The 21,592-nt window shown below is 37.7% G+C and overlaps 2 protein-coding genes across 3 annotated transcripts; one reads left to right on the top strand and one right to left on the bottom strand.

Annotated features, from left to right (window-relative positions):
* Positions 1–48: 48 nt before the first annotated feature.
* Positions 49–9,030, bottom strand: ddx11 (DEAD/H (Asp-Glu-Ala-Asp/His) box helicase 11). The gene is made up of 28 exons (XM_030136049.1): positions 8,998–9,030; positions 8,148–8,290; positions 7,359–7,574; positions 7,171–7,257; positions 6,920–7,056; positions 6,753–6,810; positions 6,553–6,660; positions 5,816–5,903; positions 5,504–5,706; positions 5,309–5,383; positions 5,107–5,184; positions 4,982–5,028; positions 4,808–4,887; positions 4,649–4,690; positions 4,484–4,551; positions 4,060–4,098; positions 3,813–3,951; positions 3,067–3,201; positions 2,872–2,984; positions 2,725–2,797; positions 2,108–2,211; positions 1,869–2,018; positions 1,705–1,773; positions 1,492–1,592; positions 837–921; positions 656–731; positions 408–562; positions 49–326 (listed from the first exon to the last, which is right to left on the bottom strand). Exons 2-28 carry the CDS (start codon positions 8,280–8,282, stop codon positions 294–296), a joined length of 2,694 nt encoding a protein of 897 aa, XP_029991909.1. The 5' UTR covers positions 8,283–8,290; positions 8,998–9,030; the 3' UTR covers positions 49–293.
* A 344-nt stretch (positions 9,031–9,374) lies between these two features.
* Positions 9,375–19,572, top strand: fkbp4 (FKBP prolyl isomerase 4). Of its 2 annotated transcripts, XM_030136476.1 has the most exons (12): positions 9,375–9,537; positions 9,773–9,899; positions 11,842–11,986; positions 12,096–12,238; positions 12,675–12,795; positions 14,592–14,748; positions 15,719–15,809; positions 15,931–16,014; positions 16,103–16,288; positions 16,621–16,764; positions 18,130–18,225; positions 18,333–19,572. In XM_030136476.1, the coding sequence occupies exons 2-12, from the start codon at positions 9,801–9,803 to the stop codon at positions 18,429–18,431; spliced, it is 1,365 nt and encodes a 454-aa protein (XP_029992336.1). In that variant the 5' UTR covers positions 9,375–9,537; positions 9,773–9,800; the 3' UTR covers positions 18,432–19,572. The 2 variants fall into 2 exon arrangements, with proteins under 2 accessions (XP_029992336.1, XP_029992335.1); XM_030136475.1 differs by having other exon boundaries at positions 9,375–9,899.
* Positions 19,573–21,592: the final 2,020 nt, after the last annotated feature.

Raw genomic sequence — 21,592 nt, 5'->3', positions numbered from 1 at the left:
CTTGCTTTGGACCATAAAATACTTTTATTATTCTCTAACTATTTCCTCCAACACCAAACCACATATTAACAAAACAAAAGGAGAACACAAGTAACAGACAAAATGTTGAAACTGAAATGTAGGAATGCCACTGTAAAGCAGTGAAATTATAGAAGTGACTTGGTATTTTTATTAAGAATGCATTGATTTTGTTCCTGCATCAGCAAAGTGAACACTGCTGTACCAAGATCTTCCTGAACCATGTCATCAGTCTTAAAGCAGTGAAGTTGACTTAACTCCTTGTTAGACTGGAATTACATTGGCCTCTGCTTCTTCTCCAGGAAGAACTGCAACAGAAGAACATTCATGAAGAACATGAATGGCTTTAGTGTGATGTTGGGATGATTGGAAGTGTGTTTACTTCTTACCTTGCGTAGAGCAGCAAAAGCAGGGCCAAAGGATGTGTGTGTGCTAGTACGATCTTTAATCCATGTGGGAAGTTTAGAAAGTGTAGCAGGTCGTGAGTATCGTCTGTCACACAGCACTATAGATGAATAGTCACCACGGTGACGGATAGCTCTTCCTATGGGTGGACAAATCCATATACATAAAAATACTGTTCATATTACCTCCACAAGAATGGACTAAACACAATATGTATATAGTCCATCATTACCTATGGACTGGTTGACAGCCTTCATGCAGAGGTTGTCTATGAGTGCTTGTCCAGGACTTCTCCCTCCACTGTGAGGCTGAAACACATCACACGACATTCAGAAAAAAGCTGCATCTCAGTACTGCTCCTATATTACATTTATCTGCTCAGGTTTATAAGTCTGTTAGAACAAGAGTCTCACCAGGTGTTTGTCCAGATAGGACATTTTTTCCAGTAGCTCCGGTGATTTGATGTTGGGATACGGCATTCCCACCATCACCACACACCTGTCCCGGAAGAAAGCGTTTAGTATAATTGTACTGGTGAAATAATTAAACAGGTTAATTCAGGGTTCATACACATTTTTCAAGGTCAAATTCAAGAACTTTCAAGGGTCATTTTAATTTTTTTCCAGCACAGCACCTTAAAAAATACATGTCTACAGAAATATATAAACTATAGATTATTTTTCAGTTTTTATCACAATGATGTGCATTGCATTATGCTATCAACATCTAAAATTATGTTTCATAATAGCAAAAAGTTTAGAAATTAAAGGAGAACACAAAATTTTATCTAAAAAAAAAAAAGGGAAGCTACTTGACGTTCTTCAGACACACTCAGACAAATGTACTTGGATTCTACCTGAGATCACCCACTAATTTTCTTTTTTGGCATAAAGTTTGGTTTTTCAAAATGTATCACCTCTCTGTAAGAAGCTATGGTTAAAATTGCAAGCACTTTCAAGCACTTAAACTATAATTCAAGCACTTTTCAGACCTTGAAAACAATACATTGAAATTCAAGTATGTTCAAGGATTTCCAGCACCTGCACAAACCCTGTAAATTATACACACCTTCCCAGGTCATCAGAGAAATTGATGCCCTCACTCATCTTTCCCCCAACCACAGAGAAGAGCAAGGCTCCTGTGAGACTGCCGCCATCCAGAGCACATCTCTAACCACGGAAAAGTAAGACAAATGATCATCATAAGGAAAGTCAGTTTATTATCATGAGCTATGTGGCTTGTGTTATGAGATGAGGGATGTGTCAGCAGTGCCATTTTTACCTGGATACAACGCGAAAAGTCACTCAGTACCTGCTCCAGCTGATTAGCTTTCTTTGGCTCCTGGAAGATCTAATGAGGCATGCGTGTTCATTTAGAGACTGTACAGATAACACTGTTAAAAGGATATAACCTCATTTTCTAAACAGATCATGCATATAAAGCACCTTTTTCTTGTTGCCTAGACGAGCGAGTGCACCACTTGCTTCCCAGTGAGAGATAATTCGCCTTGAGTACTCATAAGAGGGGAAGAAGCACACAACTCCACCTGGTACCACATTACAAATGTTGGAGAGAATGCGGCCTGTCTCATCCATCTGTCAACAAACGGATGAATATTTGCAATGATGTCACTATGTTCAATTAAAGAACAGACCATTTGTTGGAATATTAGTTAATTTGTTACCATGCGTGGGGAGTCTCTGTTCTGGAAAGTGAAATCCAACTCCTGACCAGATGGGCCGCTGCAAAGGACGATGGGAAGAATATTCTCAGGAGGAATTACATGACCTACAGACATCCAGAGGAAAAAGAAAGACATTCTTTAAAAAATAAAACAATAGCCTTTTTTTTTTTTTTTAAATGATGTTTGATTATGTATCAGATTTACAAAACTGGATGCTGACAAGTATTCAAGTTAGTATTACTTATATTGTCTGTCAATTACTATTTTGTTATTTACTTTCATTGCCGTTTCAAAATTCAGAGGTGGTCTTGGGGGGTGGCTTGTAGTTCTGGGGGTTTATGCTCAGGGGAGACCCACATAATGTTACCAATTCATGTTAGAAAAGATATGTAATGTGTTGAAATTTTCATAAAGATATGTGTTAAAAAGAAAAACCCAGCCTTTTATATGAAAACATCTGACTGAAAATGGCATGATTTTTTATTCCGTATCACTTCATTTTATTATTTCCAACAAACCAGAAAAACAGATAATCATGTCACCGAAACAGAGCATTATGAACCCACAAAAAGTGGAACTCTACAGTGTACTGTGGGGTTGTAAAGTGGGCCACTCACCACAGGAAAACTCTGTGATGCGTTCCTCTCCCACTCCAGCAGAAAATAGCAGCTCTTGTTTGAAGTCTGAAACCTACATATACACGTCTTTTAGATTATAAAAGTTAAACTGTCAAGGGAAGTTTTTGTGGAGTTAAAATAACTCACAGGCTGCATGGTTCCACCAGCAATGATGACTGCTCTGCATTCCTTGAGCACCTGAGCAAAGTGGACCGCTGGATTCAGCAGCAGGAATTTGACGCTGCTGTCCGACACAGTAACTACACATGGAAAGAGGATCTAAGATGGAACATTCTGATTTCAACATTATACTTTATTTGTACTGGGTATTGAAAAGGGTACCTTGTCTGTGCACTACTACTCGGCCATCAGTGTTGGTGTTGGTGAGAGCCATAAAGAAACCCTCCACCTGCATCATGGGAGATGCAGACAGCACTTTCTCTTCCTCTACAGACCCCTGCTGGTCTGCTGAAGAAACTACACACAGGGGAGGAAAACACATCAGAGAAATAGAGAAACTAAACATCTTTTACCAGGGTTCCTACAGGTTTCTACAAGTAAAATTTAAGCCTTTTTAAGACTACTTAGAACAGAATTTAATGCCCATTTCACAGCCTAGTATTTTGCATACTGGCAAAAATTTGTGACTCCTAGAATTTAGGAAAATGTATTTATTTACTCCAACACCTTGATATCCACCATCCCGAGTCATTTCTCACCAGAGCTGCAAAATTAGCAATAATTGGTTCCTAATTTCAGTATGAATTGTCAGGTTGGAATGGGTGGAACTGAGTCGACTAACGTACTTTCTTTGCAGCTTGGACATTTAACAGACACATTTAAACATAATACAGCCAACAAGTTTATGATAATATAACTTAAAACCTACCATATCAAATTTAATACCTTTTAAAGACTTTTTAAGGTATTATATGAAAATTTGTAAATTCAAGACTTTTAAGACTTTTTAAGACCCCGTGGGAACCCTACTTACAAGCAGTTGATCAGAATCTCCTTCAATGCATTTGGAAATGTGAAAAATCAGATTGCACAAAAGGGTCTTCCTCTACTCAAATAGCCTAAAATACCTGGAGAGGTGATCTGCTTGTTCTGCAGGGTCTGAAGGTAGAGGTTTAAACCCTCAGTGCGTCGGTTCTCCTTGTTGGAGCTGCTGTGAGTCTGCAGACTCACACCTGAACCTGCATACTTCTCCACAAAGCCACTCAGCTGCAGATAGAAGACACATGTGGCATATATTTCATTTCACAGGATGTCACACTGAACACCCATACCAAATTTACAGTCACTAAAAATATTTTTTTACTCAACACTTACTTTCCTGCTGATCATGCTCTTCTCAAAGTATCTCTGCAACTGAGGTGAACATGATAAGCACACACAGAGAGACATAGTTAAATAGAATAATTAAATATGCTATGACTGTGATTTAGTATGGTTAAAAAACAGGGCTGACCAATTAATCACTTTCACATTGTTACTGCGATTTGTACAGTACATTCTTTATAAATATGCATGACTAAAGAAAATAAGTGTATTCAGTCTCACCATGCAAACAAAGGACCAATCAGAAGCAATTCTGAGCCAATTTTGGATTAATTATTGTCAACATGGTGGCAACTGCACTGTTAATTTGTTTAACTTGTGTCAAATCATCATCACTGTATTGACAACAATGTTAATATTTACTACACATTTTCCTCAAATCATGAAAGCCTTACTTAAATAACTAAAACTCTACCTTGAACAAGTTAATGTTGTCAATCTGGGCCTTGAAGAGGAAGTTGTTAATGGTAAGCATTTCTGTTCCTATGACAAAAATGAAAGAAAAAAGAGAAGCTTCTGGTTACAAAATCCAGATGAATGTTGTGTTGTGTGAGGCTTCTATTAAAGCATGCTGGCTGACCTGCTTGTGTAGTCTGGGTCTGTGGATTCTGCCCCACTTTACCTGCAGGGGTCATATGTACACCAAGATCAGAGTTAGTGTCCAATCACTTCCTTTAATAATGTTCATACAGCTAATATTAAATAAAAAAAGAAAGAAAAGAGAAAAAAAAAATCTCACCTCCCAGCACCCTGACAAGCCCCTCAATCACAAACAGAACCTGTTTGATGTACATCAGGTTCTTTGCCTTCAGTCTGCTCCTTTTGTTCCAAACACAAACATTAAGAGAAAAAAATAGTTTACAGTGTGTTTACAACACAAATTATTACACTTTGTGTGTCTGTGCATATTCACCTGTAGCGGTCTGCATACTGGCTGAGTTGAGAATGGGCACGGCAAAGCTGCAAAAGATTCCAATTTTAGTATTTCACCTTGAACATGTATATTAGTTACAAATAATTTTTGCACATGGTTGTTACCTGGGCTCCACTGAGCTCTGCACTATGGATACAGGAGAGGGTGTCACTGAGATTATGAGCTTCATCTATAATCACCACCTGAAAAAGAATTATTGATCTGAAAAGGTTGCTGGTGCATAATTTTACACTAAGATTCTGTTAAAGTTTAAGTGATTCCTAATTCTGATATTTCAATGACCAATCAGAGACTTTCAGTTCTTACCTGTCCCTTTAGGTGGATCCCTGAAGCATGTCTGGTGGCTTCGTGAAGAACCATCTGGTAGGGCAACACCACCAACTAAACCACAAAGGATCACTATGTGTCAAATTTACAGTTCAGCCAAATGAAATCAAGCAGAGCCTCCAAAATTTTAAGACACAGAGATAGGCGTTCAGATTACAAAAACAGTTGTGTAACCTGTGCAGGGGGAATGGCGTGGCGTGTGGCGTAGTAAGGACATGAATGTGTTTCCCTGCCCAGCTTCAGCAGCTGCTCTATGTCGTGGACTGTCCCCAGAACTTCATCCCTCATCTGCTGCATTGCTGAAGCTTTATAAAAGGGACACACACTCTTTGCTGTGCCACGCTTACGTTTCACACCTTCCTCAGACTGCTGCTTCTCTACAAAATAGAAGACAGAGTCTGAAGCATTCAAGACACTGATTCAAACTTAAAGCTGAAATGAAATACTTTCTACCAGTTCTTAAACTAGTGAGTATAAGTCTCTCACCATGTTTGTTTTTCTGCATCTCCAAGCAGCGATCATTGATGCGCTGAATGCTGCCCAGACGTCGCACTTCTTCATTGATACACATATTCTGCAGGTCACAATGTTATGTTTAATGGATAAAGAGATGTGATGAGTTTCAATCATTTTTTGTTTAATTTATTTGGTACTTAAATGAAATTCCACAGATATTCTTTTATGCGGTAAGGTCCAGATTTAGATATAGATGCACCATTGTGTTAATAGGCATTCTAAGTAAATCACAACCCATGTTATATTTTCCTAATATCCTTACATGAAACAATCAGTAACAAAAGTATGAATGAATAAATACCTGTTGATGACTTTATGTTTTTATCTCATAGGTAGTTCCGTTATCTTTGGTAAACTGCTGCTTATGCATATAGTTAGTAACCTAAAATGTCCCATACACTCTGTTTTATCATCAAATCAGAGCCAGGGTGGTTGTAAACTGTAGACGTTTGACAATTAATTTGTAATTATATCCAAATATATCATTACGTACATGGTAGTATACTCAGTACTGTTCATGGATGTGGCATTAATATCAGTAAATAACAAAAATTATAAGGCAGGCTTAGCTAGCATAGATACTATTACCATATGACCTAAATGTAATATTTCAGTTACTGTGTGTGTGTGTGTGTGTGTGTGTGTGTGTGTGTGTGTGTGTGTGTGTGTGTGTGTGTGTAAGTATAAGTATGGGTGTGTAAACATACCTGACGTGAGCCCAGTGTCACCAGACTGATGTCCTTGCTAAATGGGCTCTTTTGAACTTCATGGACAAACTGGGCCAACTGGGAGTGAGTGCGACTACAGTAATAAATCTGTAAACATTATACAATGATGTTTCACCACTGTGTTAGATATAACAACATTAACTCAGTTAAAATGTAAAGTTTGTCTTAAGTGCACAGACCTTTGTAACATGTTCTTCCACCAGATCTTCATCTTCATCATCCTCTGCCCCACAGAATCTATAAGCATATAAGCCGAGACCCTCCACAGTCAGTTCCTGTTTATGCCTCATTCTTACAGAAATGAATAGATTTGAAACAGGTGGGATCTAATAAGGGCAACATGCACCTGCTTTTACTCTTTGACTCATCATCACTCTCATATTCTGCAATTATAAGATCTTCGTCTTCTTGATTTCCTGGTTCCTCTCCTGGTTCTTCCTTACTAAGCTGTAACAACTTGAATGCCTCATCCTCTTCGCAGCTCTACAGACACACATGAATAAATACCTTGATTCAGTTGTGTATGGAAGATTCATCACAGGTGACAAAGTGAGTATACAGTAGGTTGTGAATATCTGTGTGTGCAAGATAGCTTACTTTTCTTTTCATTGCATACTTTAGTTGGACATTATTTCTTATCATCTCTAATCGCTCTTCTCTTTTCTTTCTTCTCAGCTCTTCCTCCTGTCACACAAAGACACACATTATTATATGAAAAGCTATAAAACATCCAGACTTCCACAGATCTGAGTGAAGATCACATTTGAAAAAAATCTCCCTTTTACCTTCAACTTTGACACCAAATCTCGTTCTGCCTTTTTTTGAACAAAGTCTGTGATCCAGTCAGGCTCTGCTGAGGAGCTGCTTGTAGAGGCCTGTGCTGTATTAGTGGACAGAGCTGCTTCTCCATCCTGGAGCAGAGCAGCTGCCTCCTGTTTTTTCTTCTCCTCATGGTCAGTGAGCCAGCTGAGGGCTCCACATATCAGACTCAGTGACTTCCCCTTCATGAGAGGATATACATGTTAAAACCTCGCAAAAGTTAGCAATGTTAACATTTACCAAAAAAATTAGGATTATCTCTGGACCCGCTGCGGTGGTCCTGCCTCTCTCCTGCCTTCATCATCATCACTCACTTATCCTCAACTGCCTCCATGTGTCTCCCCCTACTCCCCCCTTCTCCCCCAGTCTCTATCTCTCTCTCTTTTTCTCTTTCTTTACTCTCTCTCCTTAACTCCAACTGGTCAAGGCAGACGGCCATCCTCCAGGAGTCTGGGTCTGCTAGAGGTTTCTTCCCGTTAAAGGGAAGTTTTTCCTCGCCACTGTCACCAGTCATAAGTGTTTGCTCCTGGAGGATTCTTTTGGGTTTCTGTAAATTGGCTTAGAGTCTGGTTTTGACCAACTCTGTATATAAAGTGTCATGAGATAACTTTGTTATTGTGATCTGGTGCTATATAAATAAAATTTAATTAATTGAGTGATTTGATTGGTTTTCCCCTGTAAGTCGCTTTGGAAAAAAGCGTCTGCCAAATGCATAAACATAAACATAAACATAAAATACTAGTGTCTTAACACACCGTTCCAGTAGGACTCTCAAAGATGCCAACTTTTCCCTGGTCCAGGGTGGTGTAGAGAGCTTTCATAAACTGTTCCTGGATGGTATAGGGCTGGTAGGGAAATGGAAATGTGCTCCGGCCAGTCTCCATGGTCATGAAACTCTCTGCAAGATCACATCAGTTTTCTTTGCCTCATGAAAATGATTTTAACACACAAAATAATTCATGACCTCCACATCCACCTCTAGCACACCTCTGTCAGAGCAAAGTTGGAAGTTGGTGTTGGATATGACACCTTATAAACATTTCCAGTCTGAATATCTTTTTTTTTTTTAAATTGAAAATATGGCTGAAATCAAACCAAACCTGTGATCACTGACTGGCCTCCTCATATTATTTTTAAGGGATTTTTATTGTGCTTTGTTAATGAATTTGTCTGTCACGTGTTGATGCATATGTTGCATTTGAGACAGTGGTGTGTTATGTACTATCTGTCTTGTATCATGTACTGTCTAGGTGTGTTTTACTGTGTCCTCTGCTCAGGTGAAAATTAGCTTATGGCTAACTGGCTTAACAGGTGCGATGTGCACGGTCCCTGTTAAATAAAATAATACACTAAACTAAACATACAATACTTAATTTCATGAAATGAGCACACATCAGCTCAGTGAACAGAGTAGCAGAGTGTGTTTAGACTGACACGTATGAACAACACAACCCACAGTTGACTTGATATGGATGTTTAGTCTTCACTGACACTGATAATCTGTCACTGAGTCTACAAGAAGTTAGCGAGCTACATAAAACACAAAACAAGTTTGGAGTTTCTTACATTGTTTTAACACTGAATAAATCATCGGAATACACTTACCAGTGGATTTGCTAAAAGAAAGTTCCCTCTTTATGTCATTATTTTCAACCAAACGATCGCGCCAACAGAGAGTAGTGTACACTGAGTCTGACCAATAGGAAGGAGGATAAGACAAGAAGCGCCTGTTTTACTATACGGCTTTGCCCGTATAAGGGCGGGTAGTTTTTACTTGGTTGGTACACTGTTTAGTTACTGTTAAGTATTTGAATAAGATACAGGACTATATATATATATATGTGTGTGTGTTGGGGAGATTTTCTTGGCAAACGCGTATTTCTAGTACATTGTAACTCTATGAGTAGTGTTCTTGGTTATATCTGTGGTCCTAATCCTTGCACCGCCTTTTCGGAAGGTGACTGTGGAGGTGGGGTGACGACATCAGAGCGGGTTCATCCCCTGGTTCCTCCTAGAATGTCTGGAAAGTTCTCTGCCCTTATTTAAACGGCGATCAAATCCCAGACAGCGAGACAACGTGGACTTGAAGTAACCCAAAACGAAAGCTCAAAGTCTGCTCGGACATAATTGTGAAAACTGCACAAGGAAAGCAGAGTCTCATCATAGCTACTTGGAAGCTTTAGTGTGCGTAGTGTTTACAGTAGCACTAACAAGTAGCTTAGGCCAGCACAGCTTTATACTGCCACAGTTAGCTAGCTAGCGTTAGTCAGGTTGCTTCTTGCTTCACTTGGTACTGCACTCGCCGAGGTATAAACATTGTGTAGCTAGCTTTAGCAAACACTGCCAAGTTAGTGTCAGTTCGCTTTGGACTGTGCTGCAGGTCGGAGTGGGAGGAGGAAGAAATTTTCATGACTATGACTGCAGAGGAACAAGCAAGTGAAGGACAAAACACAATCCCAATGGAGGGAGAGGACATCACACCAAAGAAAGATGGGGGTGTTTTGAAGGTAAGGGACAGCACTTGGTCTATATGTTGATTCAGCTAGCCGAGTGGCAGCTTGGGGTGCATGGTGTTTACGCTTTCGGCTAAGCTAATGATAGCATGAATTAGCTAGGCTACTGCCAATAAAAACAGGTCATGTAAAGGACCATCAGTGTTAGAATCACTGAAATGCCGTTTTGTTGGCTTTGCAGTTAACCTGTCAACACTGACACTGAGTTAATTGTTACAGTATTTCACATTTTGCACAAGAATGCTTTGGAGGAAGACTACATGCAAACACTGTTTCATGGCTATGGCGAGATATATTAATAAAGATCATATTTCAGAAAGTAAAATCCCCACATTTGCATCTCTTATAATCTCATGACGGAAGCTTTTCAAGTATGGTGCACTTCATATCTTCATAAATTATGCTTCAATAGTTACACTGCCCTGCTACTATACCATTCCAGCATACTTTGTGCTGTTAAATCAGTCAGATGCCAACACTCTAAGCTCTTAGAGACTTTCTAGCTATTTACTAGTTTCCACTGTTAACCTTTTTACATAATCACCTGGATGACATTTGTTTTTCTAATAAAATGAATGGGCAACTCCTTCACACCCTTTAAGATTTTAGTGGTTCCATATTGTTTCACCTACACGCAAAACTTAAAGCCATAATGCTTTAGTAACTGTTAACTTTTCCCATGTCTAATGCTGTTTACGTTAGTTCAGTTTACGTTAAGGAACAGAAACCTCTGGCCTCTCTACCTTCAGCTGTTCAACTTTTAAGAAAAATTTTCTTCACAAACCCCCAATAGCTTCCACAAATTTAACTTCTACACATCATTTATATGTTCCATCTATATGTTAATTAGTTTTTGAGATTTTTTTGAGCCAAAAGCAACAAGTGATCCTTTCAACTCTGCCATTATCTGTATTGTCATTCCAACTCAAATACTTTCAAAAACTGGAGATAAAACACACAGTTATAGAGTTTATAACTTATGAAAATTTACTCTTTTTTTTCAACAAATAATCCTGTCCATTTTGATAACATTTAGTGATATCAATCAGTAAACTCTGTTGGTTCAGACCCATCTATTCACCTTCTACCTCGTAGACTAATCCAACTTTTCAACTATTAACTGTATTGTTTCACCAAGGTACCAGTCAGAATGTGAGGCATTTGGATTGGTGAATGGTGCTTCAGCACTTCCTTCTTTTGTTCTGATTCATATTTTATGTGTAAGCAATTTAAGGCAGTTTGACCTGTTTATAGATTGAAACCTAATGCTGTGATCTGTTTGACTCACAACTGAATTCATCTCTGTCTTAACACAGCCACAAACACAACTTCACTGACTGTTGTTGGCCTTCAAAATAATGTGTATGAGCTTTTATAAAGTCACAATATTGTGTGTGATTGTAAAAATACAAGTCTCATGAAGCGACAAAAGATGACTGATTGTTGGAATGGCAAAATGTTAAAAATAAAAGCATGCATGAGTTGCTCTGAGCATATTTCTTGCCCTGAATTTGAAAACAAATGCTTAGTAAGTAACTTGAGGTAAGAGAAGTCTACTTTAAAAACATAAAATAGTTTTCATTATATTTCTTCTTTTGCTGTTACTACACATTTCACAATTTTTTGAAGATTATACATTTTCATGCGTTATAGATTGGGCTGCTTTGACCTCATTTTAACCATTTCATATATTTACACAATTTAGACTCCTCATACTCCATTTTTCTGTGTTGCCTGAATCTATTTCACGTCCTGATTCAACTTCATTGATTTCACATTAACAGTATTTTTGTGCTTAAAGCAATTTCAGCTTCTCCTTCAACTTGAACAGATCAGTTATGTTTTGGCTTTCAATAATGATATGCAATGTCTGTACAGATTGCAATTTTTGAAGCTAATACTCATTTTTAACATTTATTTATATGCTTTTTTTCAGTTAGTGAAAAGGGAAGGCGCAGGCATCGAGCTGCCTATGACTGGTGACAAAGTTTTCGTACATTATGTGGGCACACTTCTGGACGGTACTCATTTTGACTCAAGCAGAGACAGAGGAGAGAAGTTTTCCTTTGAATTGGGCAAAGGTTGGTTCATATCTTGAAGACAACTTGACCTGCTACAAGTGTATCATATATATGCACATATATATATAACATATGTTAATAAGTGTTAATGAGTTTTCTTTGTGTTTAGGCCAAGTAATAAAGGCATGGGACATTGGTGTAGCCACGATGAAAACAGGGGAATTGTGCCAGCTTATCTGTAAACCCGAGTACGCTTATGGGTCTGCAGGGAGCCCACCAAAGATACCCCCCAACGCCACTCTTGTATTTGAGGTAAGATAATAGATTGTAATTTTATTATGAAATATAGGAGTCTGGTCACAGAGCTGTGGGGGCAATACAGTATGTACAGGGTTGGTGTGTGTGTCATCAGTATACACAAGGATTTAATAACGTTTGGACACAAAAGTTGCGGCTAGCAGACTACGATTGTTTTTTGGGCTTTACAATAATTTTTGTAGCTTCTGCTTTACTGTTTCATGTTTCATTGGCTTACATGTTTCATTGGCACATATTACTTTGCACCTGCATATCGTTCAAAAATACTCTTGAACAGTTCCTGAATTATTCTCAGTGTTATTGCTACAGTGTCTATCATTGGTAAATGTCACTATCATGTAATTGCCCAGACCTAATTTTAACTGCATCTTGAGCCTTTTGTGATGGAAATTCTCCAAGGGCATAAATATTAATATTTGTATTCCCTCAGGTGGAACTATTCGATTTTCATGGTGAGGACTTGACAGAAGATGAAGATGGGGGAATCATTCGCCGCATTATCACCAAAGGCCAGGGATACTCCAAGCCCAATGAAGGAGCTGCAGTTGAAGGTAACACATTTGTTTGCTGTTGCTTGGCAATTTCAGATTTTTAATTGTTCATGAATTTTTACAGTATTGCAAGTTCACCATCATTGTTTAAATGAAACGCTGTAGTGGGATTTAATTTGAGCTTCGTAAATAGGCCTCTACTCAGAAAATGTGTGAGAGCTTAGGATAAAAAGGACGATGACTGGATACAAGTCTTTTGCTTTTGAAGAGGTAACAGTTTGATTGGCAGGCTAATCAGCAAATGGAACAGGATGTTGGGTTAAGTCTGTCATTATATTGAAATTTAAGTTTATTCATTTAATAATTGTCACAAAGAATTGTGAGTAACAATATTATTTATATATTATTTAACTTTTTATCACTGTGGTATGAAGTAATAATTTATTTATTCTTATTATATCAGTAACTACCCATTATAGTTATCCTAGTTCTCCATTGAATTCAGCAGAAGAAGAATTGATTGCAATGAGATATCATTAAAAGAGTACTGGTCAAAAACTGGAAATAATAAAACATGTTATATTTGTTTCACCCAAATATTTTATACAGGTGAATGGATAATCACAGTTTGTTCAAATAATTGCAATGATGCAATTACTTTGTAACTGTAATAGTTTTAGTTGGAGATGCATTTAAGTTGGCAATTTTACAGAATTCGGTAAAGCAACCTTCATATCATATTATTTTCAAACTGTGTTTATGTGTCAAGGATTCTGCAGGGAAGTCCTCTCAGCATATTTTGCAGTATCGTCCTTTTTGTGTGTTCTATGAACATGAGTGTATTCAGAGGAATTTAAATTTACAGTGATACTTTTGACACTCAAAATCTTGGCTTTAAATAATATTACTTGCAACAGTGTTTGTATGTGATAAGCTTTCAAAATGGACTTCTGGTTTCGTGTTTCATCTTTTCACTCATCTCTGTGTACTTGTAAGAACATGCCAGCAGAACGGCTTGTGATAGTTTTGGCTAAACAGTGCAAATGCCTGTTCACAGGGTCAGTGGTGAGAGACAACAGTTGTTCATGTTTTTCCCTCACGTGTGGGAGAAGGATATTTGTGAAGCACACTTGTCTTGTGTAAATCCTGCCCAAGGAATAATTTCTACTTCATACAAATAGTTGTACTGGGATCAACTACCAAGCCAGCAATTAATTATAGTATGTCTTCTGTAGAAATTATTTTGTAGGCTTTATGTAGAGACCAAAGCATTTGTCATTGGCGGAATGGAAATTGCATCACGTGCTTACAGATGTCACTTCTTTAAAAATGTGTCTTTTCAGAAGAACTCAAGTGTGCAATGAGAGATAAATGTTTATTGAGACTACTGTTAGTAGCAAGTAAAGAGGCCCTCACCAGCAAATGTATGAAAAGATTGATATTGATGAAATATATACATTATGGAGAGAATCACATTTAAACTGAGATGTAAAATTAATATCTTTGCTGAAAATTGGTTAAAATGGCTCACTTACGTTTCAACTGTAAGGCCTGATTTTGTATAATAACAACATGCCTCTATGGGGAGCATATCCTCAAACTTTATAGCAAAGAAGAAAATTACTATGGGTATATGAGCATAATGATGTGTGTGGACTAAATGTTAATTGAATGTTGGAATCCCCCCTCTACTGTTTGTTCTATTACCGTTTGTATTTGTGTTATGTTTAGTTAAAAACAAAAATAAAAAGTAAATTAAAAAAAAAAAAAAAAGAGAAATGTGTCTTTTCAATATTTTAGCATGTTTGCAGTTTAAATTGTACCAAGATCTAATTCCAGTCTTTTCACTCTTTCAGTAACTGTGGAAGGCACATTTGAGGGACGTGTGTTTGACCAGAGAGAATTAAAGTTCGAGGTCGGAGATGGGGAAAATCTCAGCTTACCAGTAGGAGTAGAGAAAGCCATCATGTCTATGGAGCAGGGAGAGGAAGCACTCATCTCTCTTAAGCCTAAGTATGATCATATATTTATGGTTTCCATGTGGTGATGTGTCTTATTATATTTGTTGTTGGTTTTTGATAGGGATGCTCTTGATTGAGAAATTGTGTGGTGATACTGATGTTTAAAATGTCAATTTGACCTGTAGTTTATAAGTATGTTATCGTCTGTTTATTACCCCGACCCCCGAAGGAGAAGAGAGGGGTATTGTTCTTGGTTCGGTTTGTTTGTTTGGTGGTTTGTTAACACTCTAGCAGCAAAACTATTGGTTGAATTCATACCAAATTTGGTTTATAGATTGCCAGTGACCCAGAATAGATCTCATTACATTTTGGGAAAAGTAGGTCAAAGTTACAATTTTTATGAATTTAAAAAAAAAAAAATCCCCATTTTGTTATAATGGCCGAAATTTCATGTGTGTAGCAGCAAAACTATTGGTTGAATTCATACCAAATTGGCATTATAGATTGCCAGTGACCCAGAATGGATCCCATTACATTTTGGGAACAGTAGGTCAAACTTCAAATTTTTTATGAATTTTTAAAAAATCTTCCCATTTACTTCTAATGGGCGAAATATGTGCGAGGGGCAGGGTTTGTCATGCCTGGCACCATTTGTTTTGTTATTTATCTCCCACCTGTTTTAGGAAACAAGTAAATCTTAATTTTAGATATATAGGTAGAGGGATAATAAGGCCTTTAAATGAGCCCGAACTAGTACGTATTAAATATGCATGGATGTCCGTTAGGTAAATTAAGTTTTTTGGTATCATGTTCTGTGTAAATAAAACCATGCAGCATTAATACTAATGAAACATTAGGCTATTTCTCCAACAGAGTCCATAATATTTTAAATTCTAGCATTAGAGCTGCTACAAACATTGTATGTCTTACTCTAAATTACATTATAACAAAATATATAGTAACAATTCTATAATGTTTAGACAAATTTGAAAGGATTAATGATAGATGTTTGTGTTTTATAGATATGGCTTTGGAAATGCAGGAAATGGAAAATTTAACATTCCTGGTGGTGCAATGTTGCAGTACAAGATCAAGCTGGCAGCTTTTGAGAAGGTACATTGGACTTGACTGTGTGTGTATAAATATCACTTTGGCTGCATTTGTTTATTTATGCTACATTTGAACAATAGTGGGCTCTCCTTCATGAAGTGATGGTATGTTTTGTTTTCTTTAGGCTAAAGAGTCCTGGGAGATGAACACAGTCGAAAAGCTGGAACAGAGCGGCATTGTCAAAGAGAAGGGAACACAATATTTTAAGGTAGGAGGGACTCTATTTAAGAAACACTTTTTTTTTTTTCTTTTTTTTTTTTCCCCATGCCTTTATTCAATGACTTCATGCTCTCTAGGAGGGGAAATTCAAGCAGGCATCAGTACAGTACAAAAGAATTGTGACATGGCTGGAACATGAAACAGGTCTGCAAGAAGAGGATGAGAAGAAAGCAAAAGCATTGCGACTGGCAGCACACCTGAACTTGGCCATGTGCTTCCTTAAACTGCAGGAGCCAAACCAAGCTCTAGAAAACTGTGACAAGGTATTTAAATGTACTGTTTATCCTTTGAATACACATTTGTTAATAATTTATCACAAATTAATACATTGATTAGCAAGAGCATTGTCTTTATTCTTGTTGAAGAATTTAGTGAAAATTTTAGTGTAAAGTTGTTGTTTTTTATTTGGTATCCATGTATTTATTTAGTTGAAAAGAACTTAAGACTTAGACAAACTTTATTGATCCACAAAGGAAATTACTTGGTCATAATAGCTCGGTTGCATACTAAAACACTCATGAAAAACATTAGCAAAAAAGCAACAAAAAAAAGAAGGAAAGTAAGTTAGTTTCATATATGCTGTTGATGACCGTAGGCTCTGGAGTTGGATGCCTCCAGTGAGAAGGCATTGTTCCGGAGGGGAGAGGCGCTGTTTGGTATGAAGGAGTTTGAAAGAGCCAGAGATGACTTCCAGCGAGTTATTCAACTCTACCCTGCTAACAAAGCTGCCAAGAGCCAGGTAAAATACTGTCTCTTAAAGGGTAATTCCAACAACTTTCATCTCTCAATGTCTTTCATTAGTTCACAGCTGGTTGTTACCTCCGCCAAGGAGGTTATGTTTTTGCCAGGGTTTGTTTGTTTGTTTGTTTGTCTGTCCGTTAGTGTGCAACATAACTCAAAAAGTTATGGACAGATTTGGATGAAATTTTCAGGGTTTGTTGGAAATGGGATAAGGAAGAAATGATTAAATTTTGGTGGTGATCGGGGGTGGGGGGGCCCACGGGGGGGGCGCAGACCAGAAAATTTCATCAAAATCTGTCCATAACTTTTTGAGTTATGTTGCACACTAACGGACAGACAAACAGACAGACAGACAGACAGACAAACAAACCCTGGCAAAAACATAACCTCCTTGGCCTCCTTGGCGTGGGGGGGCCCACGGGGGGGGCCACTGATCAGCCTTGGCGGAGGTCTGCGCTCTCCGAGTGCTTCTAGTTTTAAAACTGCTTTTGAGGTTTGTCACCAATTTCTCATCAAATCTGTAAAACCGGAGTGATAGCCCAAGTATCACGAATCTGTTAGGTTTTCCGTGATTATGGACCCGAATTACTTCCCTCACGGTGAACAACTTCGAACTGTACTCCACCACAAACACTCCATTTGTTTACATACCAAACCAAAACCTAAATGAAACCGTCACTCTGTTTTGTTTTTTTTGGGTTTTTTTTTTCAGAATTCCACCCAACCGTAGTATGGCCATAGCGGCAACAAACATGGAAACGGCTTCATTGTTTCTTACTACTGCGGCTGCGTGGAATCCCGAAAAAAAAAAAACCCAACTGACAGTTTCGTTTAGGTTTTGGTTTGGTATGTAAACAAATAGAGTGTTTGTGGTGACGTACACTTCGAAGTTGTTCACCGTGAAGGAAGTTATTCAGGTGTGTAATCACAGAAAGACTAACAGATTCGTAATACTTAGATTATCACTCGAGTTTTACAGATTTGATGAAAAATTTGTGACGAACATCATATGTAGCTTTAAAACCTTGTTACACAAGCTTTAATAGATTTAAGGTCTTTTGCACTGATTGGCACAAACTAATACCCACCTGGTAATTCTTAGTTGAAACATTATGTATCATCCAGAAAGTACACATTTACATCGCAGGTGCATTATTATGACACTCTGACAAAGCATTAGGAGATGCTTTCAAATGATAAGCATTCTCTATGTCTTTATTTTTACTTTTAATTTATCAATGGACAAACATAAATTATGCACATTTCTTACTAGGGTAACCCAGAGAATCACTGTACAAAGTTTTGATGTTTAAGTGTATCTTTGGAAAATGTCTTACACCTCCTCCATGATAAATCCTTTTAGGTGATTCTCTGTCAGAAACGTATTAAGGAGCAACACGAGAAGGACAAGCGCATCTACGGCAACATGTTCCAGAAGTTTGCAGAGAGGGATTCAAAGGTAAAGCGTTGTATTTTCGACAACTACCACAAGAGGGCGGGCTAGACAGACTGACAGAAGTGTAACTTTGCTGATGTGAGTCTTTTTTTTTTTCTCTCCTTGAATAGAAAGAAGCAGTGAAGGTGAAGACTGAGAGCAAAGAAAACGGCAGCGAAGAGATGGAGGTTGAGAACGGGGAAAAGGAAACAGAGAGAGAAGCAAAGTAGTAAATGTTTAAGACCTAGATGTGACTGTAATTCGGTTCATCTGTACTTCAGACTTTTGTAACTTCAGCCATTTGTGTTTAAGGTGTGACTGCTTGTACATGAAGTGTGTGTGTGTTGTGGGGGGGGGGACAGAAAGATCAAGTAATGTTTGTAAGAGCACTGACTTATGGGCGTATCTGTGCTGGCTTTCTTTATGTCTAAGCTTTTTTTTGCTGTGGCAGCTAGCCGAGCGGGTGGAGCTCTCTAGCGGATGGCACTGTGGGACATGGTTATATTATGTGAAATGTCTGCCACCACCCCACCCTGAACCCTTGCAACCCACAGCTTCGAACTGTGCATGTAATTTCACAGCGTTTTGGGTAGGAAAAAGTGCATCCAAGTGTTATGTGCAGAGTTTCAAACCCTCACCCGTCAAGGGCTAGACCATATACCTTGCACTACCTTCTGTCTTGCTCCCCCTTGTGTTTTCGCTGTCCATCCAACCCTTCTATCATGGGCCTACTGATCAATTTTGGAGTTGTGATGGATGCGTTACAGATTTCATGTGTTTGAATGTTGGAGTGCCTGTGTTCTAAAGTACGTATGTAGCGGAACTGTGGAGTAATAAGACATTAGCCTGGAATAGCTGTCAGACTTCAAGCTTCTCTCTCTGTCTTAAGCTGGAGCTCCCCTTTTAGCCCCCATGGGTACAGGACTGTTCACCTTTGCTTTGAAAATATTGATTTTTGTACTTTTTTTCCAGTGTTGTGCTTGTGATTTCTGTATTATTCTCGAAATGATAAATACAACTTACTTAACTGGAATATGTGCGTTTAAAGCAGCTAGAAAGGACATTAATTAGCTTTTACTGGACATACTCGAGTAATAAACAAGTCTTAGTCTTAATTTACTGCAAAAAGTACATGTGTAAATGTGTGCAAATGCGGCTCGTCGGTTTCATGCTGTAATAACCAGAAGAAAACATGAGCCCTGTTTGTTTTCAGTCAACAGCACCTGATGAGAGGCAGAAATGTCACAGGGGGACTAAATTAAAACAGGATTGTAGGTGATTTGTTTAGTACTGAGTTTATGTTTGTCTATTGGAATGGTCTCTGCTTGGTCTGCCCTGACAGAAGGATATAATAAATAATAGAGACAACCAGATTGTGTGAAATTCTTGATTATCATGTTCTTGTCACTGTCTTCTCATTTGTTTCTTGATATTGTGGCATATGATGTGAGACACCCAAATGTGGTGCATAAGGAAAAATCTAAACTAGGCTCAGAGACGCCTGAAAACAATACATGATGCAGAACCTGTTCTGCCTGTTTTACAGAACATGAAACCATGTTGAAACCACTTTGCATTAAAATATAGACCCAGAGCAGTGGTTCCCAACCTTTTTAGATGTTAATAAAATAAACAGTAATTTTAGATGATATTTAGGCTATATAATGTATATTATGGACGGTGGCAGAAAAGCTAGGTGGAGATTACTGCACAAAGCAAGAATTTTATTTTCCTTGGTCAGGATATGTACAGTCAGTAGAGCTTGTATTTACAAGGCTGACAATTAATACTGAACAAACAATAACTCAAATTATGATTTATGAAAGAGCTGCAGCATCTTAAACTGGCCACAATGAACATTTGAAAGATAAACAGTACCACAGGGCTTCAGTTTCAAAATATTTTTTATCATTATTATTATTATTATTTTTTTATTTTTTTAAAATCCATTACTAGAAATTTCAGGTGACTCCACAGTTTAAAAACACTGATCTAGAGAATGGTCTCATCCTGGAGTTGTATTTCAGAATATTTAAAACAATTGGTGGTAGTATTATGATCATTAACGTGACAAAGTACTAGTACCCAACTGAAAATACTCAAGTAAAACTAATGAATTGTTATACTAAAATTCATGATTGTGTTGAATTTATATTAATGCTACATCATAGAATTTGTTGCATTTTACACCTGTAAATGTTTCAGCTTGAGCTTATTTTAACTATTTTTGTTGGCGGGTTTTATCAATATTGTTTCAGCTCCGTGACTGTGTTTTCTAGTTAATCCCTGAGGGTTTTCCAAATTTGTTTAGGTTAAGGATGAGTTCCTCCAGTCCAAAAGGGAATATTTAATCCTGTGTTTAGGCAAATCAGAGTACTTGGAAATGCACTGTGTGGCAGATCTTTCAATAAATGTCTTCACAACTAAATAGAAAAAGAGGCATCTGGGTGTGAAGACTTACTGTAGTTCAACATGTAACAAATAGTTGGTTTTGTATCAACTATTTTTTAATTTACTGACTTAAATACTTTGCCTGTCTCTTCCTCCTATTCATACACACTCCCTTAGTTATGCTTTGGATAACCACATTTTTTGCATGTCAGCTGGACATTAACAGGTATCAGCTGATAGTCTCTGCTCATAGTGACACTGATCTTCATATTGTATGTATCTCTGATTGTCCAGGACTTTCCATTAGGTAACTCTTTGAGAAATCATTGGTAGTAATACACTCAGTGTCACCTCAAGTTCCTCCCCATACGTTATACTTTTTCTCCTCATCATTTACTGTCATATCAAAGAAAATGTTACTTTAAATCACACATCATGTGCATTTCTTTAGTAGCCATTACAGTGAAAACCACACACTGTATGACTAAAAAAGCCTCAAAAAAATTCAAGCCACTTTTCAATTTTGTGTAAATACATTTCCCAGCAAATCCAAGTGTATTTTTAAGAACTGAATTAGTTTAAGAGGAAGTATAATTTTCTCAGCACATTTGGAGATACATATGGTTTTCACCAGACAGGAAAGGGGGTAAACCGTAATCTGAAAAAGTAACTTGGACAAATGAAACAAACATTGTAGTTTTACAGGAGGAGTAAAAATACAGTACAGTATTAGGATGTAGAGAAGTACAAAGATACATCAAATAGAAGTATGTGTAGGTGCCTACCCAATGATCCACCGACGATCAAAATCATCTACTGATCTAAAATGTTTAATACCTGTTGATCCATTAATCCTATCAATACATGTAAATAACTGGTGTAAAATACAGTTTATCGTCTTTTCATGGTCATCACATATGACCGATTTGGATGTTCAGAGGCTCCATACTTAATGTGGAAACACCGTCATCTTCTATAAGATTGATTCAACAGTAAAACC

The sequence above is a fragment of the Sphaeramia orbicularis genome, chromosome 6, assembly GCF_902148855.1.
Source record: "Sphaeramia orbicularis chromosome 6, fSphaOr1.1, whole genome shotgun sequence".
Taxonomy (NCBI): domain Eukaryota; kingdom Metazoa; phylum Chordata; class Actinopteri; order Kurtiformes; family Apogonidae; genus Sphaeramia; species Sphaeramia orbicularis.
This window is presented reverse-complemented; position numbering and strand designations above follow the sequence as displayed.

Coding starts and splice junctions, on each gene's coding strand:
- ddx11 (XM_030136049.1), bottom strand. CDS start 8,282: ATGACCATGGAGACTGGCCGGAGCACATTTCCATTTCCCTACCAGCCC. Junction 1,593..1,704: donor ACTTTTCGCGTTGTATCCAG/GTAAAAATGGCA, acceptor TTCCGTGGTTAG/AGATGTGCTCTGGATGGCGG. Junction 922..1,491: donor TTCTCTGATGACCTGGGAAG/GTGTGTATAATT, acceptor CTTCCGGGACAG/GTGTGTGGTGATGGTGGGAA.
- fkbp4 (XM_030136476.1), top strand. CDS start 9,801: ATGACTATGACTGCAGAGGAACAAGCAAGTGAAGGACAAAACACAATC. Junction 11,987..12,095: donor TTCCTTTGAATTGGGCAAAG/GTTGGTTCATAT, acceptor CTTTGTGTTTAG/GCCAAGTAATAAAGGCATGG. Junction 14,749..15,718: donor CTCATCTCTCTTAAGCCTAA/GTATGATCATAT, acceptor TGTGTTTTATAG/ATATGGCTTTGGAAATGCAG.